Source organism: Bufo gargarizans, chromosome 5 (assembly GCF_014858855.1).
Source record: "Bufo gargarizans isolate SCDJY-AF-19 chromosome 5, ASM1485885v1, whole genome shotgun sequence".
NCBI classification, from domain to species: Eukaryota; Metazoa; Chordata; class Amphibia; order Anura; family Bufonidae; genus Bufo; species Bufo gargarizans.
The window spans coordinates 152,983,377-153,006,258 of record NC_058084.1 but is presented as its reverse complement, the minus strand read 5'-3'; the positions used below and the strand labels follow the sequence as shown (position 1 = coordinate 153,006,258).

General features: G+C 39.3%; 1 protein-coding gene across 1 annotated transcript in view; it reads left to right on the top strand.

Moving 5' to 3' along the window:
* DOK6 (docking protein 6) overlaps nt 1-22,882 on the top strand; it is a 570,713-nt gene that overhangs the window by 419,463 nt on the left and 128,368 nt on the right. Inside the window, exon 8 of the mRNA XM_044295419.1 lies at nt 14,293-14,366. Within this exon, the coding sequence (XP_044151354.1) occupies nt 14,293-14,366 (74 nt within the window). The remainder of the gene's footprint in view (nt 1-14,292; nt 14,367-22,882) is intronic.

The window sequence follows — 22,882 nt, the reverse complement described above, 5'->3', positions numbered from 1 at the left end:
TGTATGTCATACATTAAAGCTGTATTACAACCCGTGCCCCATGACCACATGGAGGTGTTGTGAAGGCCCTCATGGAGGCTTATCTCCGATAGTCGAGCTGACTGTCCACATAAGGTGGAAACCATTGACACGAACTATGGCGGCATATGGAGGCCGCTCAGCGAGCCCAGAGTCGGATCTATAATCTGCAGGCTCGGGTCCGGATCTTTAACCCGGGTGATTGGGTTTTGGTTCTGGTGCCGACCATGGACAGTAAGTTCCTGGCCAGGTGGCAGGGGCCTCTTGAGGCACTTGAGAAAATTGGAGAGGTAAAATACAAGATACACCAGCCACTGAGGCGAAAGCCGGAGCAGGTGTACCATGTGAATTTACTCAAACGGTGGAAAGATAGGGAAACCTGTACTGAAGACGGCCCATGGCCAGGTTTTCTAGGGGAAGCGGTTTCGGCCCCTTTGTCTGAAGCAAGGGAAGCGGCTGCCACAGTAAGAATTGCTAAACAGGCTCAGGAGGCCATATCCCATGCCCCGAGTCGACAAGCTAATTGAAAGGAAAGGTTTTTCAGTTTTGGCCTCACGAAAGGGTATTGGCAGGTGCCCTTAACAGAGGCTAGTAAAAGAGAAAACTACCTTCATTACACCAGAGGGACTATATCAGTACAAGGTCTTACCCTTTGGTTTGCATGGCGCCCCCACCACCTTTCAAAGGCTAATGGACATTATACTTCGTCCACATCGTAGGTACGCTTCGGCGTACCTGGATGATATCGTCATCCACAGTACCGACTGGGAAAGTCACCCACCCAAAGTATAGGCTGTAATGGACTCCCTTAGGAAGGCTCGGATAACCGCTAACCCCCAAAAATGTGTTATAGGGTTAGAGGAGTCTACGTACCTGTAGTATGTAATTGGACGTGGAGTTATCAAACCTCAAGTGAACAAAATAGAGGCGATTAGGAATTGGCCCCGACCTGTCACCACTAGGCAAGTAAAGTCGCTCCTGGGAATGGTGGGCTATTATATGAGGTTTGTTCCCCACTTTGCTACAGTGGCCGCACCATTGACATGGCTCTTGAAGGGACGCAGGTCGGTGATGGTTCGCTGAGATGATTGGGCGGAAGAGGTGTTCTCCTCTTTGAAGTCAGCTCTATGTGGGTCCCCGGTTTTGGTGACGCCTGACTTCAAGCGGGAATTCATAGTACAGACAGACGCCTCTGAAGTAGGCCTCGGTGCCGTACTATCTCAGGAAGTTAACGGGGAGGAGCATCCCGTTGTCTTCCTAATGGCAAGCAAACCGCAGCTGAAACCAGCCACAGTATAGTGGAGAGAGAGTGCCTGGCTATCAAGTAGGCACTCGAGTCTCTCTGCTACTATTTGTTGGGGAGAAAGTTCTGCCTGGTGACTGACTACTCCCCTTTCAAGTGGATGAGCCAGGCCAAAGAGAGAAATCACCAGGTGGTTCCTGTCCTTACAGAACTTCTAACTTCTTTTCATTAGAACACAGGGCAGGCCGCTTGCAGGGAAACGCGGATGCCCTGTCCCGAGTGCACTGTCTGGCGTGTGTTCACTCCCTTTAGGGATGAACAAAGGGTCAGCAGCAGTTGTTCTGTGACACCTTGCTATCTAGTATGGCTGTAAATAGCTGATCTAGGACGGCTCTTACTGGGAATAGTCAAAGTGCTGGATGGGTGACTACTCCCTATGGTCCAGGCCGGGTTTTGACAGGCCTATAAAAAACAGCCAGCAGTGTCAGGTGGGTGGATTACTCCTCTCTGACACTGGAGCTGTGTGAAACTCTGCTGAGATCTGAGGCCTGTGTGTGGGCTGAAATCTGAAGACAGTGTGTCGGGCGAGCAGGCCGCCTAAAGCCTGCAGGTGGACTTTCTGAGACTGAGCATTGTGGATTAAACATCCAGGATCAAAGGTGAATGTTTTTCTGTATGAACTGTTTTGAGTGTGAACTAACACCAATACTGAAAATGGACTGTCATACTGTGAACCTGCAACTAGTGTGAATAAACACTGCAGTTTTTGAGTTACAAACGTGTCTTTGCCTCTATACTGCACACGCTTGTCCTGTCTACCAGAGAGTATCCCCACTATATATATATATATACATATATATATATATATATATATATATATATATATATATAATCATTCACTGCTAAAAATAATATAAAATCTTTAGAGTGGTAGAGATGAAGATGGATTATCCACTCAGTGAGGAATCAGATTACAACTGCTGCTCACAGAAGCCTATAGGGAAGAGAAGGGGAAGAGAAAGACAGTAGCAGTAAAGAGACAGCTAGAGACACACAGACACACTACTGCAGAATCTAGTATGTATTTTAATATCTCACCCCAGTGCTGGATTCACAGTAACACTGCTTATTACTGTTTTAGGCTACTTTCACACCTGCGTTAGGTGCGGATCCATCTGGTATCTGCACAGACGTATCCGCACCTATAAATGCAAATGCTAGTATCCATTCAGTACGGATCCATCTGCATAATTTCATCTAAGTGTAAGTGTAAGTCAAACGGACTTACATTGAAAGTCAATGGGGGACGGATCAGTTTACAATTGCACCATATTTGTGTCAATGTAAACGGATCCGTCCCCATTGACTTACATTGTAAGTCAGGACGGATCCGTTTGGCTCCGCACTGCCAGACGGACACCAAAACGCTGCAAGCAGCCTTGAAATGGATCTCACATGCGGACCCAGAAACGCCATTGTGAAAGTAGCCTTATATTGTCCTCAATGCTGCTTCTACTTCCATGTATGTCATAGTTACGCCATATTCACAGGACTATGTTCTATTGTCCATCCACAATAACATGGATCTGAAAAACATGTAAAACACAGATGGATTCAATGTTCCATGTGCATTCCATTTTTTTTCTAATTTCTATAACTAACTGAATAGAATATTCTGTTCCACATCAACAGACCACAATTCTCATATTTGGCACATGGATCCAAAATAAAAGGCATGTGGATGCAATAAAAATAAAAATAAAACAATGCATAAATAGCTCAATTGACCTTCAATGGTCCATGTGCTGTCCATTTTATAAAATGGACAGAACACAGAAGAGAAAAAACTGTTGTCTGAATAAGCCCATAGACATATGGAGGCAGGATATTCTTATCTGTGTTGTATGGGAGGCATAATTGCAACTAGTTTCCTAGCTGAGATTAAGGAAAAACTGACAATTAGAGAGAGAACTTGATGGAACACTGCTGATTAAATGCAGGATACAAGTCATATAATGACCAGATATAGTATTATAGATATACACAAGGTCACCTGAAACAAAAATGTCTTTTAACTGTAGCATTAGTGGGACATTCACTGTGTTTCTATGCCAAGCTCAGGTCCTCTGAATTTTTCAGTAATTAAATATTGATGTGCTATATTCAGGATAGATCATCAACATCTAATCATTGGGGGTCCAATACTCCACTCCTCCGACAATCAGCTGTTCTGCAGTAGCTGCAGTAGCTCTGGTATAGGAAGTCAGAGCCGGGCTACTAGAGTTACTGCAGAACAGTCCAATCAGCAGGGGTGGGGGGTGTCAGACCCAGGACAATCAGCTATTAACGGCCACCTGCACACTTTGGGGAATACCTGCAGGTTTTTTTTTGCCATGCTCTGCAGAAAAACCACATCATATTACAGTAGCAGCAAATTATATGAGATTACACAATAATCGGCATGGAAATTCGTGTGCAGGTGGCCTTACAGTTTTGCTAAATTCTTTTACAACTATTGTTCTCTTGTTTTTGAAAACTTTTGCAAATGCAGTATTCATTAGTAAATTAGTTTACTGAAAGGGCTCATCACACATTGAAAGTGAAAATGTGAAGTAAAACATCCTTTTGACTAAACATTTGTTTTCCCTTTCTAAAGCAGAGATTTTTCCTTGCAGTTTTTCTATTACTAAAATCAGTGTAATACGTTGTTTTTTTTTATTGTTGAAGATTCCTCTGGGACATTTACTGTGCATCTAAATATATTAACCTAGAATCTGTAGTATCACTAAATGTATTAATAATGACTGCTAGGTTATCCAATAAGTCAAAATAAGATGATCTGGGAATGCACTCGATTCTTAATCACTAATAACCAGTCCTCATTGTAGCTAGGCACTTTATAAATCTAATTACAAGTATGGCGCTTTATAATTAGCTTCATCTTCCTGCTCTATTTTGTTGTTGAGCTGAGGCTATAGAACATATTTCAGTATATTACCACTATTTATATTAAAAATATATATTTTTGTGCCCACTATTTGATGATGTAGTCAGGAATTAATCACATACTAAATTTTAGCAAAAGCTGTAAACCCCTTATTTGCGATTTTTAAATGCCTTGTGGCAAAATATTGTAGTCAAATGTGTACACCTCCCTTACGACTTTCTGAAAAGGGCGAGGCCAGCAGGCTTGGCAAATTTATTTTTATTTACATCCGCTTTCTAAAGCAAATGAAGACAGAAATTTATGGCACCTCATAATGTTATTAATAAAGTTAGATTGTGAGCCCATTGGGAACAGTGAGTGATAATCTCTATAAAGCACTGCGGGACATGTCAGTGCTATATAAGTGAGTAAAATAAAAATAAAGAACCATACATTTTTCAGTGCTGCAGAGTAAGAGTAGGCACAGACAGTCTGATGTGTTTTGTATAGTGAAGAAGAATGGATATGAGATAGATGCAGAGCTGAGCAGCATCTGCATAGAGTTGATATTGGTATAAGTCACTGATCATCTTGCCAAGAGGGGAACTAAATTTAAAAGGGTTCTCCAGGAATATTGAGCTTTTACCAAGCTGCCACTCTGTACCTTCACTGTGTTCATATTCTGGCCCCTTGCTTATTTTCTTCTGCCGCTGCATGTACATGCTCCACTGCAGCCGGTGACTGGCTTCAGTGGTGATGTGACCACAAGCAGCAAGTCACTGCTGAAACTAGTCATTGGGTGTAGGGTTGAGTAAACCCGCGGAAGTTCGGGTTTGCCAGGTTTGGCCGAACTTTAGGTCAAAGTTCGGGTTCGGGACCCGAACTTGACCCCAACTTCCCCCCGAACCCGGACCCCATTTAAGTCAATGGGGACCCAAACTTCACTTTATTATTTTCAGTTAAAACATGGCTATAATGGAAAATAATAGCAATCTTAAAACAGAATGCTAAATAAAATGTCTATTGAGGGTTTAAAATTAAAAACTCACCTCATCCACTTGATCGCGCAGCCGCTATCTTCTTTTCTTCAGAACCTGCAAAAGGACCTGCGGTGACGTCACCGCGCTCACCACACGTGGTGAGCGCAGTGACGTCACCACAGGTCCTGCTGAATGAAGATAGAAGGACCTTCTATCTTCATTCAGCAGGACCTGCGGTGACCTCACTGCGCTCATCATGTGGTGAGTGCAGTGACATCATCTCAGGTCCTTTTGCAGATCCTGAAAAAAAAGTTATCAGTTGAGCGATCAAGTGGATGAGGTGAGTTTTTTTTTTTTTTTTAACCCCTCAATAGACATTTTATTTAGCATTCTGTTTTAAGAATTCTATTATTTTCTATTATAACAAAATAATAAAATCCCCCGAACACCGAACCCGAACTTTAGTGAAAAAGTCCAGGTCCGGGTTCCCGAACTCGCAGTTCGGGTTCGCTCAACTCTAATTGGATGCATTAGAGCATGTGACCATACCAATGCAGCGACGGGAACAGAGACTGAAGTATGGACACTGCAGAGGCAGTATGGAGGACCAAATCAGCGGGGAGCAGGTAAGTATTAATCTTCTGTTTAGAGAGGCAGGCTTTGGGCACTTTGGAAAAGCTCAGTAGTCCCTGAGAACCTATATAAGGCTACTTTCACACATTTTTTCTGGAATGCGGGCAAATCTCCACTGGACCCCATTATACTTGTTTTAAAACTCTTTTTATTGTTTTATCAGCCAATAAAACATCCATGTTGACTCTTTCGATATAAAAAATACAAATCTGAGATACAGACACAATATGACATAAAGCATATCAGGACATCTCTGTGACATCTTCAATATTCTGATAACATAACCAAGGACGTGGAGCTGATACCCACGCACAATTAGGCTAATGATTGCATAACCACATACAAAACCAATGGCAATAGTCATACATGGGTAAACGGGTTGTGGTAAGAAAAGGGGGAAAGAGTAACAAACAGGGGGTAGGGAGGGTACATCAAATAGCTGGAGCGTAAAGTATTTCCATTAACCTTGGAACTTCTCCAAGGGAAGGACAGTCAGATGCTCTAATCTTACTTTTTGTAATTCTCATCTCCATGAACTCAAAATTGCTCAGCTGTATGTAAGAGCGATCGTCTATGTACACTGAGTATTGTCTTATTCAAAATAATCAACCTAGAGTGAACCTTCTATAAGCTCTCCAGGGGTTCCAAATAGCCTCAAATTTAAGTGGGGATCCAGATTCCCAATGTACCGGACCCCATTATACTTAATGGGGTCGGCATGCATTCTGGTTGCATCCAGCAGTGCCGAATATGGAAAATTCCGACAGGCTGTTCTCTGCTGCAACAGTGTGCCAGAATTCACGCCGCAGGTCACATTTGACCTTGGCTCAAAGAAAATCATTACAAACTTTGGTAAGAACAATTTCCCTATGCCACAATAAGCAGAAACCAGACTAAACTGAGTAGACTAGGAAAAATTCTTAACATGAGGGAAGGCTGTAAATTATTGTGGGATAAAAAAAAGCTGAAAATTAATTTAACAATTTTTTATTCTTTTTATTTCGATTTTGTAAAAACATATACATTTATACCCAAAACACTTCAATTTAACAATATAAAAGATCATATTACAAATTGGTAACTATTATAGTAACTTTTTTTTATTTTTTTATCCCAAATACCCACCCACCACCCTTAGGGAGAGGGAGAGGGACAAAAAAAAAAAGGGGGCGATTAGAGATAAAATGAATGAAACAATTAGTTTACCTGAAGGAATTAAAAAAGTGTTTGTGGAATATTTGCAGGAACTATATAAGTCTAGGGTACAATACTCGAAACAAGACTTGGATTTATATTTAGACCAGATTGCTTTCAGAGAGATATCTCAGGCTCAAAAGGAATATTTAGAAAAATAAATATCGACGGTAGAAATAAATTAGGTTTTAGGTAAGGTGAAACCTGACAAAAAACACCAGGGTGCGATGGCCTTCCCTTTGAAATATATAAAACTTTCTCCCAGGTGTTAATACCAGAATTAAAAATAACACTGAATGAGGCTCCAAAAATAGGGGATTTACCAGATTCTATGAAAGAGGCAATTATCACATTAATTCCAAAAAAGGGTAAAGAACAATTAGACCCCGGGTCATATAGACCAATATCTTTGTTAAATACGGACGTTAAAATTTTGGCAAAGGTCTTGGCAGATAGGCTTTCTAATCTAAGGTGATTAAAGTTGTAATCCACGAAGATCAGACTGGTTTTATACCCGGTAGAACGATATACTTAAATATAAGAAGGCTGTTCCTTAATATTGAAGACAATAGATTAGAAACAGGTGAGAAAGCTGTACTTTCATTGGATGCTCAAAAGGCATTCGATTGTATTGAATGGGAGTATTTATGGGCAGTATTGAAAAGGGTTGGTATAGGGGAGGGATTTATAAGATGGGTTCAGCTTATATATTCCATCCCGAGGGCTAGAGTGATGGTGGACGGGAGCTTGTCCCTGCCTCTTGCCCTTTATCGGGGCACTAGGCAGGGATGCCCTCTCTCCCCACTACTATTTGCTATTGCGATTGAACCCTTGGCAAGTATAATAAGAAACGATAGGGAATTTAAAGGCTTTCAATATACGGAAGGAGAAGAAAAATTATTAATGTATGCTGACAATATTTTATTATTTATGCACAATACTGGGGATCAGTTTAATAGAGTAATAGATATAATAGATACGTTTATTTTTTTCTGGTTTAAATATTAATTGGGGGAAATCCCATATGATGATATTTGGAGATGTGCAATCACAGGGAGATTCAAGGGTGCATGTGCTTGAAAAACACGAGAGTTTTAAATATTTAGGTATACAAATCTCCGGAAATATAGAAGATTATGAAAAGCTAAATGTACTCCCCGTAATAAAAAAACTTAGAACCAAAATACATATTTGGAAAAGATTACCAATGTCAATAAAGGGTCGGGTAAATCTAATAAAAATGGTTCTCCTCCCCAAAATACTCTGTTCTACAAAATGCCCCATTGAGATTACCGCAGAAATTTTTTAGGCTATTTGATAGCTTAATTGGGGATTTTATTTGGAAAGGTGCTATCCCTAGGATAAAAAAAGAAGTGCTTCAGCTCCCAGTAAGAGAGTGTGGAGAGGGTGTTTTTTTTTTTTACTATTTAATAATACAATACGGTCAGATAAAAGGTAGCTTGAAAGCTTTAGTGGGAAGGCAGGAAGTAAGTAAATTGGATTGGAGAGAGGAATGGAATCACTTAGAGGTATTGGAATCAGGCACATTAGAGAAAAATAATACAGCAAATGAAATATTAAATTCACTGGAGTATATATGGGTGGAAGTAAAAAAAATAATTAGAGATTAAAGTTTTTTTGCACTATACACCTATTTGAAAAAATTTCAATTTAAAGGAATTGCAGACGATTAGGACTTATATAGATTGGGAAAAAAATGGGATGAAGTATTTAGACCAGATATTTGAGGAAGATAAACTGAAGGACTTTAATACACTGGCTAGGGAGTTTGGGATCCCCCAAAAGGATATCTATAAATACTTCCAGCTTAAGAATGCGTTGAGGACAGTGGTGCAGGTAGATAAATATAGAAAGGAAAAATCAGATAGATTATATAACTTTACCAATGGAAAAGAAAAAAGAGGAAGAACTGCAAAAAGATATAGGATTTTGATGGAGGGAAAGAAAAAACGGATTACAATACTTGCCGGAAAAAAATGGGAAAAAGAACTACAATCTTTTTCGGAAGAGAAATGGAAAGATGCCCTTAGAAGCTATGCTATGGTGTCGGATAGGGGTTCACATAAGATATCACAGTTTTTTATAGTTCATAGATTGCATCGATCCCCTTGGATGTTAAAGAGAATGGGCGTGAGAGGTGCAGACAAGTGCCCAAAATGTAGGGGAGAGAAAGCTGATTTAATACACCGTTTTTGGAGATGCCCTAGACCAGTGTTTCCCAACCAGTGTGCCTCCAGCTGTTGCAAAACTACAACTCCCAGCATGCCCAGGCAGCCTTTGGCACACTGGTTGGGAAACACTGCCCTAGACTGTTTAGATATTGGACAGAAATAGCAGAGACAGTATCAGTATTTTTAAAGGTTCAAATATTTGAAGATCAAGTAGTCTGTATATTAGGGGCAACTGAACATCTGAATTTAAACAAAGAGACACGATTAGTTTTGAGTAAAGTACCATTTCAAGCTAGACTCCTTATACTTAGGAAATGGGTAAAGGAAGATCCTCCGACAGTGGGACAGTGGCGAGAAGCCGTCGTCAACTTGATTATAGTGGAACGGGTGACTGAGTGCTATATCAAAAAATCAGAAAAACTTGATGAAATATGGAAAAAATGGTTATATTAGGGCTGTAAGTTCTTTTTCCTTTTTTTTTTTTTTTTTTTTTTTTTTTTTTTGTCCCTCTCCCTAATTTAAGTATTTAATGTATAAAAAGGGTCAAGGTCAGTTTTTTTTTAAATTGTAAAAAGAAAAACAGGAATATGCATTTCCATTAGTCCCTGACTTCAATGTGGCTCACAAGCTTATTTCCCTGGCTCTTGACATTTGATTCTACACATAGGAAATAACCTAATCATTTTTTTTGGCACATGGAAGGAAAAATAAGCCCCCAAATAAAATCCAAGGCGAACATGCAAACGTATTCCTGATACTGTCCAAGTTAAATTCTAGTTCACATTTCGATTTTTCTGACATTTCCTGAAAGTGTTTGTTGATATAACGGTTAACCTAATGCTCTCGCTATGACTTTTCATGAGAGAGAACAAGAGAAATTCTATGAACAAATGAACACACATTTATGAATTTACATGGGTCATTTTTCCCATTCACAGCAGAAAGATTTTGAGCAGAATTGCAAAAATTGAAATGTTCATAAAACTAATATTTTTTAATATGTGCAAAAACTGAATAAAAAACAGGACCTCTTCACAGAACTTATGTTGTATTAAAATCAAAATAATAAACTATTAATAAAACCTGTGGAAAATGTTCTCCATATGTTAGGTTCTGAATACAGTATGCTCATTACAAGGGACAATGGAAACATACTCATAAAATCTTCAAAAACAATTTTTTTACTTGTTTTGAGTTTTTATAAATTTTTAGAAATCTATTTTTCCAGTAAAGAAAACCAGTTTGTTTACATACATTTTTCACATTCATATTGGAAGCTACAGTACGGTTCCTATCTATGATTATTGGACCTGTTTGCAACGGGAAGAATGATAACTGGTGTGTCTTAAGTGTCCTTTTTTTCTGTCAGTGGTGTTTCTCACTGTGCAAAATCATGAAAGTCAATGTATCAAGTAGATGTTTTTTATTTTACTAGTTGTAGATTTATTTTTAATTTTCTGTGCATAATTATGGGGACCGCCATCTTGCCTGAACTGTGAATGGCAGTTTGGATACATGCTTTACACCATCCACATAGGAGTTACTGTGCAGGAAGGGGTAGGAGTTTCAATTTGAAAAAAATAGAATAGAATACAAAGAAATCCACATGTAGATTCTGAAAAATACTGCTTTAGAAAAAAGGTTTTACCAATAATTTAACTAGCTTTTTATTTTTAATTAGCTTTTCAAATGGTTCAATTATTAGATTTATTAAAAATAGGTTTTAATGCTTGAAAAATAATACATATCATGTGTAATGTGAATGAGGCTTCTTGGCTTGAGTAATTGATCAAGTGGTTTACTTTCCTTGCCAGTTAGATTTCCTTAGCAAAATTGGTGATCTCCGTGAAATTACTCCCAAGTAGAATACATGCACCAGGTTAATTTGTTGAGTGCTGCTTTTAAGGTGGATTCCATCCATGAAATCCAAGAAGAGTCCAAGGCACCAGCAAATGTTTTATTTGGCACATATAAGCCACAAATGGAGACTTTTCTCAAGCTGCACATACATTAAAGGGACACTGACAGGCCCAATAACCATAATTAACTGTACATATCCATGCACAGGTCTTCTAATGTGCATTAAAAACATATAAGTATCCCCCCTGTCCACATTATGAATACAGTAAACTCACGTTTTATAACCTGAACTAATCGCTGTTCTTTCTGCCCAAGGGGCGGTGTTTCAGCTTCTCTTGCGCCCAGCCAGCATCAGCCCAACCGCCGGTTTAAAGTGCCGCCCAGCTCATCAATATTCACTTAGCTGGGCGTCTTCTGCAGTCCCCGACCTTCCGAGATCCGGCGCATGCCCAATAGAAAGCTATGGGTGCCGGGCGCATGCGCAGAAAATGAGTCCGATGCCCATAGCTTTCTATTGGGCATGCGCCGGATCTCGGAAGGTCGGGGACAGCAGAGCGCTGGGCGGCGCTTCAAAACGGCGGTTGGGCTGATGCTGGCTGGGCGCAAGTGGAGCTGAAACCCCGCCCCTTGGGCAGAAAGAACAGCGATTAGTTCAGGTTATAAAACGTGAGTTTACTGTATTCATAATGTGGACAGGGGGGATACTTATATGTTTTTAATGCACATTAGAAGACCTATGCATGGATATGTACAGCTAATTATAGTTATTGGGCCTGTCAGTGTCCTTTTAAACTCACTAAATGACTTCTGGAAAACTTTTATGCCCTTGATTGAAATGATAAACTGAAGAATGAACAACTTTTTAGATTTTTTATATATTCTGTTTTTTTACATTATAGGCTTAATATAACTTCAGATCAAATACTTTAAGTGTTTATACTTTCATTTCTGCTATAAAAAGAATCCTGTGACAAAGATTCTTGAGAATTCTCCTGGGGTCAGTAAGACAGGAAAGGGCATTCACCAGCTAATAACCCGGTTTGACATGTTACGTATTTGTTGAAATCATCTTATGCCTTGGCCTGTATGCTTCAAACCACTTAAAATATTTGACAGGATGGGCAGATCATACATGTACAATTTAATGTGACTTTGTGAGAATGCCACAAAGGGGAAATATATTACTGTGCCTTATCTCAAAACTGCTACAGACATTAGTAGTCATAATATATCACATATTGAAGTGTATACATTTTGTGTCCTAGAATCACTTAATTGACAACACTGAACATAATTTTACACCAGAAGTGAAAGATACATGTACCATCAAAGCTCCTCTGGTGACCTTGGATAAAGGTAGCCCAGTCACGGTTGGTCCCTTCCCCTTTGTTGCTGGGTGGCAAGAAGGATTACTTAACTAACGTCTCAAGAGGAACTGGTTTGTTATAAATATAAAAGTTGAGGAATTGGTTGAAAGTTAATAGAAAGAACAAGGACGGGAAAATAAACACAAGGCTCTTGTGGTCTAAATTGCAAAATGTAATGCCTTGATGGTAGGCCTGTTTTGGTCATTAAATTTTCTAATACTTATTCATGTAAGCTAAAAAAAAAAAAAGGCCTAGTAAATAATTTAGGTTATTTATGTGTTGTTTTCACATTTTATTCAAATCGTACGACGCACCCATTACTATTTAATAGTATTATAATGTGAAATGAAATCTAATAATCAATCCTTTCCATTCATTCAGTGCTGCCGGCAAGTTTAATCTGTTCCTTGTAGACTGAAAGTCAGGTTGGCAGCTTCATTAATAGAAATAGTACAAACTGGCAGCTGATATCAGGGAAGAAAACAAGCTGAAAAAAAGGTTCAACATATTTTCTAATGTAACAGATGGCATTAAAAATGTACCCCTTTATGTCTGACACACTATAGAGTAAAGATATCTGTCACAGAAGTATGACTAAAAACATTAGTATGCTAAAAAATATCCACACTCTTCAAATGTGTTACTTAAAGGCAGTCCGTCACCAGAATTCATATGATAAACTGTATACATTTTAAAGAGATTTCTTTAGATCAGGGTGAGGCTGGTGTACTCACGTTGAAAATACATTTCGGAATGGCTTTATAAATCTTTATGAACCTTTTCTCATCTGATATTAAAATGAACATTTTAATATCCAACTGTAACTATAAAATGCTTATATTAATATCAGACGGGAAAACTTTCAAAAGTGATTATACAGCCATTACATGGCTGATTAATCCATGATGCACTACAGGAAGGGAAGGAAAGTAAAAGGAAGGAAATTGTGCTCCATTCAATAAAACACTAGAACAAGACAAATGGCAAATTTGTCTTGCACTTTGGATCATTCTTATGCCTACCTCAATAATGTTTACGTGACAATGGAAAGGGCACGGCTAAAATGAGTCTTATTAAAGATGTGTTCCATTTTGTGTGACAAAGAAGACAAATGTGCCTTCATGTATTGGATACAAATATATTATGCCATATATTCATTTGAGATATATGGTGCAGTTAGGTCTGTTCTGACTGATCTTTAAATTTATGCATTCTACGATCTGCAGTACCTCTCATTAATCTCCCCATGTGTTTAGGTATCTCATGCGCCTGTTAAAATGGAAATGGAAACAAAACATGGGGCATGTTCCTTTTTTCGCTAAAATTAGGAAAAAAGACAAAATCCTACAAAAGGACAAAATAAATCTGACAAGTCTTAAGACTTTGTTGGCTTAGCTCCTTACATATAATTCAGTACACATTAGGAAGCTGTTGGCTGCACATGGACCCCTTACCTACTGGGCCCATATGTGGCTATACAGAATGTACTTATGATATTTCCATGCCTGGATCCTGCATTAGTGTATCATGATCTCAAGTTAGCACTTTTTTTTCTAAATTTCTATTATTAAGATAAAATGTGTGATTATTTCCTGAATAAATGTTTTCTTAGAAGGAGATACTCTTAGGATGTAACAATGAGAGCCATAATTACAATAGCAATCATAATAATATGATATGCTGTAAAAAAAAGGGTTCAAAAGCAACTATTTTGAAATGTTAAATAAAACCACTTAATTTACTTCCACAAATTCTAATTTCATACATATTGTAGAACCAGAGAGTATGACAGTGCTTATCAAATTCATTAATATTAGTAATGTATACACACATGAAAATTCTGAGAGATTCACAAAACAATTTTATTTGCTGCCATTAGGGTGTCTGATGGGAGATTCTTCAGATTTCTTGGTTTCATGGTCAAGGACTGATGACATCAAGCCAGGGATGCAGGTACCTAAATAAAATGGATTGTTTTATTTCTATGTGAACAATGGGAACCATTGCTTGAAGTGAATATGAGTAGCAGCCGTGCAAAATAGTGTTACATTTACCATCCCTTTACAGTTACAGTCTATAAACCAATTTTGGCACCCTTATAAAATGTCATGTTCTGCTGATCTGATTGAACTGAAAAGAAGGTAATGCGATGAGTTAAATATGCCAGTTCTAGAAATTCAACTTTACCAAAAAACAAATTTTTGGTACATGCAAAAGTTTGGGCATCCTGTAGGTTCATAATGGGTAACAACTTCCTTTGGCAGAAATCACAGTCCCAAATATTATTGTAACAAGTCTTTATACACTCATTAAAAAAATAAAAAATAATGCACCAAGAAGGACATGTTGGAATCGAATTAAACTTTATATATTATGTTAGGTGGGCGTTGCTTGTCAGCCTCTGCCCTGCTATTTACCATTTAACCAGCATCCTCTGAAAGCTGCTGTTTTCATTGCTCCAGTCTCTGTTCCCTTAGCAGACACATGTACTCACCTGTGGCCTCTTAAAGGGCCAGTGCAGGCATCTGCAAATCCTTCCCCAGCCAGTGGCTAAGGGTCTCCGGTTATATAAGGCATTCTCTTTAGGGAAAAGGTGTCTGAGCTTTAAGTTTCCATGTGAGCAGGAAAGTTGTGCTTCAGCAATTATTTTGCATTACCCCGTCTCTGTTCTTGTCTGTGTTCCTGCCATGTACTCATCCTGCCTGTTTACGCCTGACCTAACAGTTCAGCTTTCAGTTTAAGTATGTGTTCTCCTAGTCTGTCTGCCTGTCTGTGCTACAGTCTTGGTGCTTGCCTACCTTGTTCCTGAATCCCTCACTACTCCTTTATATGCCATTATATGTAATTCCAATACAAGAGACTATTCAGACTGCTTCTGCGATTGGGGTGCAGTTTCCCTGTGTAGTCCAAAGCCAAACCAGCACATTGCGTCCACACTCACTGATTCATGAAAAATTAGAGATTAAAAAATTGGATTTGTTGCAAATTTAAGAAAAGTTTGCCAAACAAATCTGAAGAGTTTTTATTCACTTTGCACGAATCACATAAAAATGGTACCTAGCTCCATTTTAATGTGAATATAGGCTGGGAAACCATAAAGGAGGGAGAAGGTGGATCACATGACACTGATAGGAATCGAGTGGAGGGTTTGCCCTGATTGGTTCAGTGGCTGAGAGACAGACTGATCAAACAATCAGGGACAGAATTTAGGAAGGTCCTTTGCTGAAAACGTCATAGAAAGCCAATCTGGTTTCAGCTTCTTACCTGAAAGTGTGTCATACAGCAGTGTCTGACAAAAAGCTATAACAGACACAAACCTCTAATGTAGCGTGATAGGGAAACTATAGGGAGAGTGTAGGGATAGGGCCAGGGGCTATCCATAGTATTTAGTATATTGGGCAGACTAGATGGGCCAAATGGTTCTTATCTGCCGACACATTCTATGTTTCTATGTTTCTATATAATTGGGTAGATTTTAGGTACTTTGATCAGGGAAAGCTTTGAAGGAGTGTCGGCTGGCCGCTTGTTCTGCATTACAAAACCCCCTGCAAGAGAAAGAAACTATTTTTTTTTTCTAAACAGCCTAAAAAAACTGTTAAGTTTCTACAGTTCATACGCTTTTTGCTAGCACCCCAATAGCATTCTGCTGCAAATGCTGAGCTATTTTTTTCTTCTTTGTAAAAACCATTTCAGCACATTATACCAAGGTTAATAAATATGTTGACTATCACTGCAAGATAACAAGTGGTTATAGTAAAAGCATTTTATGGCAATAATGCCACTTATTCGGTACATGTGGTGCAGTTCCTTCTCCAAAATGACTTCCTCTCTAAAATGTAATTTTTCTGTATGTCATCAGCCAGTTTTATCATATTCCATCAGGTGGACTTTTGGTCAGATGTCCATAGTGGCTAAGTTCCACATCTTGAGCAAAATTGAATCCTATTCTAAAATGTAATTCTTCTCCATGTCACCAGTCATATCCTGTCAGTCATACTTTTGGCCAGGTGTCCAAAGTGGTGCAGTTCTGTGCCTTTCCCAAAATGTGAGTCTGCTATATGATATTCATACTTCTGCCAAGCTGTGAAATTTTTTTCCAAAAAAACTGTTTAAAATTGTCTCATTTTCTAAATGACTGTGGGGAATTTTCTAGATTTTTTTTTATGATCCCTCCCTGCTTTTTGCTTGTGGGCCAAGCCAAGCACATCATTTTTTTTCCTGTGAAAATTCCCAATAAGTTTGATGTGTCACATGACCCTCTTCCTATTGAAAAAACAAAAGTTGGATTCAAAATGGCCGACTTCAAAATGGCCGCCATGGTCACCACCCATCTTGAAAAGTTTCCCCCCTCACATATACTAATGTGCCACAAAAAGGAAGTTAATATCACCAACCATTCCCATTTTATTAAGGTGTATCCATATAAATGGCCCACCCTGAAGGAATTATAAATATACACAAAGTATTAACTTTGTTGGGGAGACTGTATTAGATACAGATACATCAGCACCGCTGTGGGAATATATTACCGTGAGAAGTCATAGTTCACTATGGGAGTACTCCAAGTTTAGTTTTTTATTATATGCGTGAGCTCCGCATTTTTATATGTCAATTGTTGCTGGAAGGGATTAATGATAATATCATATATTAAATAATATGACTTTTATTTTTTATTAAATGTGTTAGTATAATTGTTGTATTAATAAATAGCATTTGTATGCAAAAATACTTTGAACCAGCAGTTTTTCCTCCTTTTTTCATACTCAGTTTGTTCACTGCTTCTACAATAGGTCTGTAAAATAACTGAAATAAAGTGGCCTAAATGGGAGAAAACGCTCAAAAACCCCAAACACTGAGGCGTGTTTATAACCGGGGGAGCAATTCCTCTGCATGTGATCCGTTGCTAACAGCAATCCCCAGCAAAAATGCATACAATGGAGGATGTCGGCAGCGGACCACATGCACCACAATGGCATCCTACACAAGATAGAATAGTGTGTGGATACAAATATAAAAATACATAAATCACTGCAAAAGGTGCACTACAATGATATGCAACTGACAACTCTGGCTATTCCCTACAGCTCATGTTAAGAACTGAGACTTTAGCCAATGTATTCCTGTCAGGAACACATCGGAGCCCTTTTGCACCACCGTCAAGGTATCTCATTGTGGAATGGGTTCCTACCACTAGACTACCTAAGGTGTGTGAACACGGTCTGAGAGGTGCTGAGATACAACTTACAGCCAAGCTCCCACATACCTCCATAGTGAAATCACTCATGTAGTGGGAGAGATGATAAGGCTGTAAGCCCCACCTATAACAGGTTATGTGACACAGGCTGCCAGGTGCAACAGACTGCTAACAGCAGTACGCAATGGCACATTATAAACATATTTAAAAAAAAACAGAAATAAAGTGGCCTAAATGGGAGGAAACTCTCAAAAACCCCAAACACTGTAGCGTTTTTATAACTGTGGGAGCAATTCTTTTGCATGTGATCCGTTGCTAACAGCAATCCCCAGCAAAAATGTATATAATGGAGGATGACGGCAGCGGACCACATGCACCACAATGGCATCCTACACAAGATGGAATAGTGTGTGAATGCAAATATAAAAATATACAAATCACTGCAAAAGGTGCACCACAATGATATGTAACTGACAACTCTGGCTAATCCCTACAGCTGACGTTAAGAGCTGAGGCTATAGCCAATGTATTCCTGTCAGGAACACATTGGAGCCCTTTGCACCACCGTCAAGGTATCTCAGTGTGGCATGGGTTCCTAGCACTAGACTGCCTACGGTGTGTGAACACAGTCTGAGAGGTGCAAAGATACAACTTACAGATTGGCACCTCTCAGAAAGTATTCACACACCTTAGGTAGTCTTGTGGTAGGAACCCATGCCACACTGAGATACCTTGACGGTGTAAGTTGTATCTTAGCACCTCTCGGACCGTGCTCAATCACCTTAGGTAGTCTAGTGGTAGGAACCCTTGCCACACTGAGATACCTTGACGGTGGTGCAAAAGGACTCCGATGTGTTCCTGACAGGAATACATTGGCTATAGCCTCAGCTCTTAATATCCGCTGTAGGGATTAGCCAGAGTTGTCAGTTGCAAATTATTGTGGTGCACCTTTCGCAGTGATTTATCTACAGTAGGTCTGTATCTTAAAGAATTTTTTGATATTTATTACAATCCAATCTTTCTTTATTGGCCTATCCAATGCCACTAAATGAATTGTCTCACAATTCCAAAATCATAATAGATCCACTCCTACCTAACAGTTAGCAATTTTATTCTTTTTGTGTTCTTGCACCTCTTTCTCTCTGTGATAAAATGAGTTCACTTATGTTTAAGAAATAGTTTTCTTTGTGAGAAGTTGTGAGTAGACAAACATTTTTCCTGAAAATCATTAAATGGCTGTCCATATAATGCGTAGATATGTCAAGTTTCTCCATCCTGGAGCTCTCTATCCTGAGAGTAGGGTACCAAAAACGGAGGGGGGGGGGGGGGGGGGCTCCGTGATGTCCATTTGCTCTAATAGACCATGCAGACAAAAGTTGCTTATCTGAGAAAATCCTTTTAATCCCTTAACCGAGTGGTCTAAGACCTGTGTCTTTCCAGCTGTTTGAACAATAACTTACAGCACACCCTGACAGTTTTCAAACAGGTTGACATTTTAGAAAAGCTGGAGAACCACATGTTGCAGATGAGGCCACTGCTTAATTTACTGACTTTGACAGTAGAAACAATAGAATCACTTGAATTTTATTTCTGTCTGCCTGCTTTCTTATGAGTCAACAAAAAATTACAACTAGCAAGTAGCTGCTGTTATTTTATCAAGGTAAAACCATTGTGGAATTCCGTATAACTGCCAAAACAACATGGTTTGTGCAGGTAAACCTCTACATATAGCCTTATGCTTATGTAATTTATTTTTATATATATATATATATATATATATATATATAAATTACTACTACTATTACTACTGAATAAGAAAAGAGTAACTTTTTTGACTTTTTGTACAGTAGACAGTACCATCAATCCATAATACACAGATCCATCAAGTGCAACCTATAATCACAAAGTGTTAATCCAAAGAAAATTATGAGGCATTTGTTAATTATACCATTTTAAGTGAGAAAAATTCCTTCCTGACTCGAAACAAATCCCCAGATAAACATCCCACCTCCAGAAATCTAAAGCTCAGGACATCACACAAGCAAGGGGTAAACAGGAGACTGCTCATGTCCATGCATGAGCAGCAACCATATTTTTCACCCCATAAGATGCATTTCTTCCCCCCAAAAGTGGGGGAAAAATGCCCCTGCTTCTTATGGGGTGAATACTAATGAAGCGCTTCCATTTTGGAAGCACTCATTAGTACTAGAGGACCGGGAAGAGGTGAAGGCTCTGTACTCACCGCATCCTGGTCCTCGGCTGTCGGCAGTGAAGGCCTCATGCTGTGCGTGTCGGATCACAGCACAGCCGACAGCAGGAAGAAGACAGAGCGGGCTGGCGTCAAGGAGCAGGAGAGGTAAGTGGGTTTTTTATTTTATTTGCTCTGTGGCACTAGGGCTAATACTGGGGGCATAATAAATGGCATGGGGCTCATAAATGGCACTGGGGGCTCATAATGGGGGCTCATAAATGGCATGGGGACTCATAAATGGCATGGGGGCTGATCTGAGGTCTTACTGGGGTCTTATTAACATTTTGGGACTGATCTGAGGTCTGATTAAGGGGCTTATTAACATTGGGGGTCTAATTGGGGCTGTCAGATGATGTCTGATTACCATTGGGGGTTTGATTGCTGGCCTGATCTGAGATCTAATGAAAAAATATTTTTTTCTTATTGTCCTCCTCTAAAACATCTTATTGGCTGGTGCGTCTTATAGGGTGAAAAAAATGGTAACTATATCGCATCTAAAAGATTCGCAGATGATTTTTTCTTATTTTTTTTACAAAACAGCTGGTTTTAGAAGGTAACTTTCAAACATTTCTTGAAAGGGTTTGTCATTATTTATGGTGTTGACAGAATATTACTTCTATTTTATGATTGAATTTATTATTATTATTATGTATTTGAAAGCTCTATTAATTCCATGGTGCTCTACGTCAAGAGAGGGCTACACATAGGCATGGGCGAATCGAGCTTCGGCTCAAAGATCCATAGTCGATTTGTTTCACACAGCATTAAAATTTATTGGCTCTGCATGGGTAAAATTTGTATTGACCCGAATTTGCGTGAGACTTTGGTGAATGACATCGGTATTCCTATCTGCGTCTTTAAAAACTTTTTAAATTAGGAATTCAAAGTCGGATTTGGTACCGAGGTACCAGCCAGTACTAAAGCCAACTTCGGATTCCTATTTTAAAATATACATAGTAATTAATTTAAGTCTCCCACGATTTTGGGTGATATGAACATTGCCTACACGGATCCAATACATTTTAATGCTGTACGGAAACCACATTAAAAGCAAAGATTTTGAACAAATCGACTTTGGGTCTATGATCCGCAGCTCAATTCGCTCAAGCCTAGTTACACATACATAATATAAAATAAATACAATTTCGATAAACATGAAACTATTAACAGACTGGTACAGAGGGGGAAAGGACCCTGCCCATGAGAGCTTACAATCTACAATCTAAAACTGAATACTATGACAAAATATTCCTCTTTTAGTTAAAATTTTAATTAATTCTGCTCTGAATATTTTTGTTAAATGTTTTTATTTACTGTTGAAACTGTGTCTTTTTTTCAGATAAGGCTTCCTTTTACAATCATATTTAAATATTACACATTTAGGCCTCATGCACACGACCGTTGTGTGCATCCGCGGCCGTTGTTCCGTTTTCCGTTTTTTTTCGCGGACCCATTGACTTTCAATGGGTCAGTTGAAAAATTGGAAAATGCACCGTTTGGCTTCCGCGTCCGTCATCCGTTTTTCCAGTCCGTGAAAAAAATATGACCTGTCCTATTTTTTTCACGGATCACGGTTCGCGGACCCATTCAAGTCAATGGGTCCGTGAAAAAACGCGGATGCACCTTATAAGCCTTCCGTGTGTCATCCGCGTCCGTTTTTTCTGCGGATTGGTTGCCTGGAAACCTGTCTCCAAGTCATTTTGCCCAAAAAAAAAATAAAAGTAGACAGGAAATTGAACCTAGACGATTGGCAAGCCTTGTTTGTGAGGAGATTTACCTCAGACAATAATTGTCAGCAGGAAGTTTGGGGCAAGTTCACTGTCAAATTGACAAAATGCCAAAATGGAATGTGGACAAGTTGATCACATTAGTACAAGAAAGGCCCGAGCTATGGGACACTCGCTCCTCCGCGTATCAGGACCGTGTACGGAAGGAGATATCATGGGAGAAAGTGGCCCGTCGCCTCAAGACACGCGAGTGGGATAAAGAGGATAACCGAGGTCGTGCAGAACTAGGTACGTGCAAGCAATGTCGCAATGAGGTTTGGTATTTGTGTAGTCCCTTAAGAAAAAGTAAATTACTTCAGAGAATTCCCAATCATGTCCCTTTGGAGGCCTGGCTTAATTGTGTATTGCAGGGATGCTCAACATGTGGCCCTCCAGCTGTTGTTAAACAACACCTCCCACTAGGCCCTGCTGTACCTGAAGGCCTGCTGGGAGTTGTCATTTTGCAACAGCGGAAGGGACGCAGGGTGAGCATCCCTGCTCGCGTGGTATGTACATGTAGGGGCCCAGCTGTAGGCGAAGCAGGTGAAGCAGCTACATTGTGTCCATGAGCTTGAAATGCCCTATCCGGGAAGAGGAGGTAGTAGATTAAAATACTTTGTCATGGGCCCCTCCACAGTGTCTGCACAGTTAGATATACAGGAACAGTATAGGTAATCTAAAAAAGGTAGAAACTGCGTCCTGAGAAAAGAGAGTGTTCATTACTAGCCACTGGACTTGAGGCGGCTTGTAAGGAAGGTGTTGCAAACAAATTACTGTGGTAGGGGGGCCATCTTTGACATTTGTCATTGTGGCCAGTCATTTATCTTTACGCCACTGTGTATGTTTGTACTACTTTTCTAGTATTATTTTACGCCCCCCTTCCTGTTTTAATGTCTGTTCCCACCTTACCTTCTGCCCACCGTTGTAATGTATTCTGTGGCTTTTTTGGGCAAGTTTGAACACATGTGCCATGTTGAACAGTATCTTTAATCTTCTCTCTCTTGGCAGTTACTTGAAATAGTCTTTAGAAAAGCCAATCTCCCCATATTTTCGCCATTCATGAAATTGTCTACCATTCTCTTTCACCCACAAGTGGAGAAGTGCCTTTTTTTAATTTTATTCATTCCAAAAATTCTACGCGCTTTTCTTTTTTAAAATCAAAATTTGAGAAATTCTCAGTTTAATCAACCTTGGATGTTTGTTTTGACAGTGAAAAATGTCAAGGTCCGCTGGAACAGCTGCAGGGACCAGTTCCGGA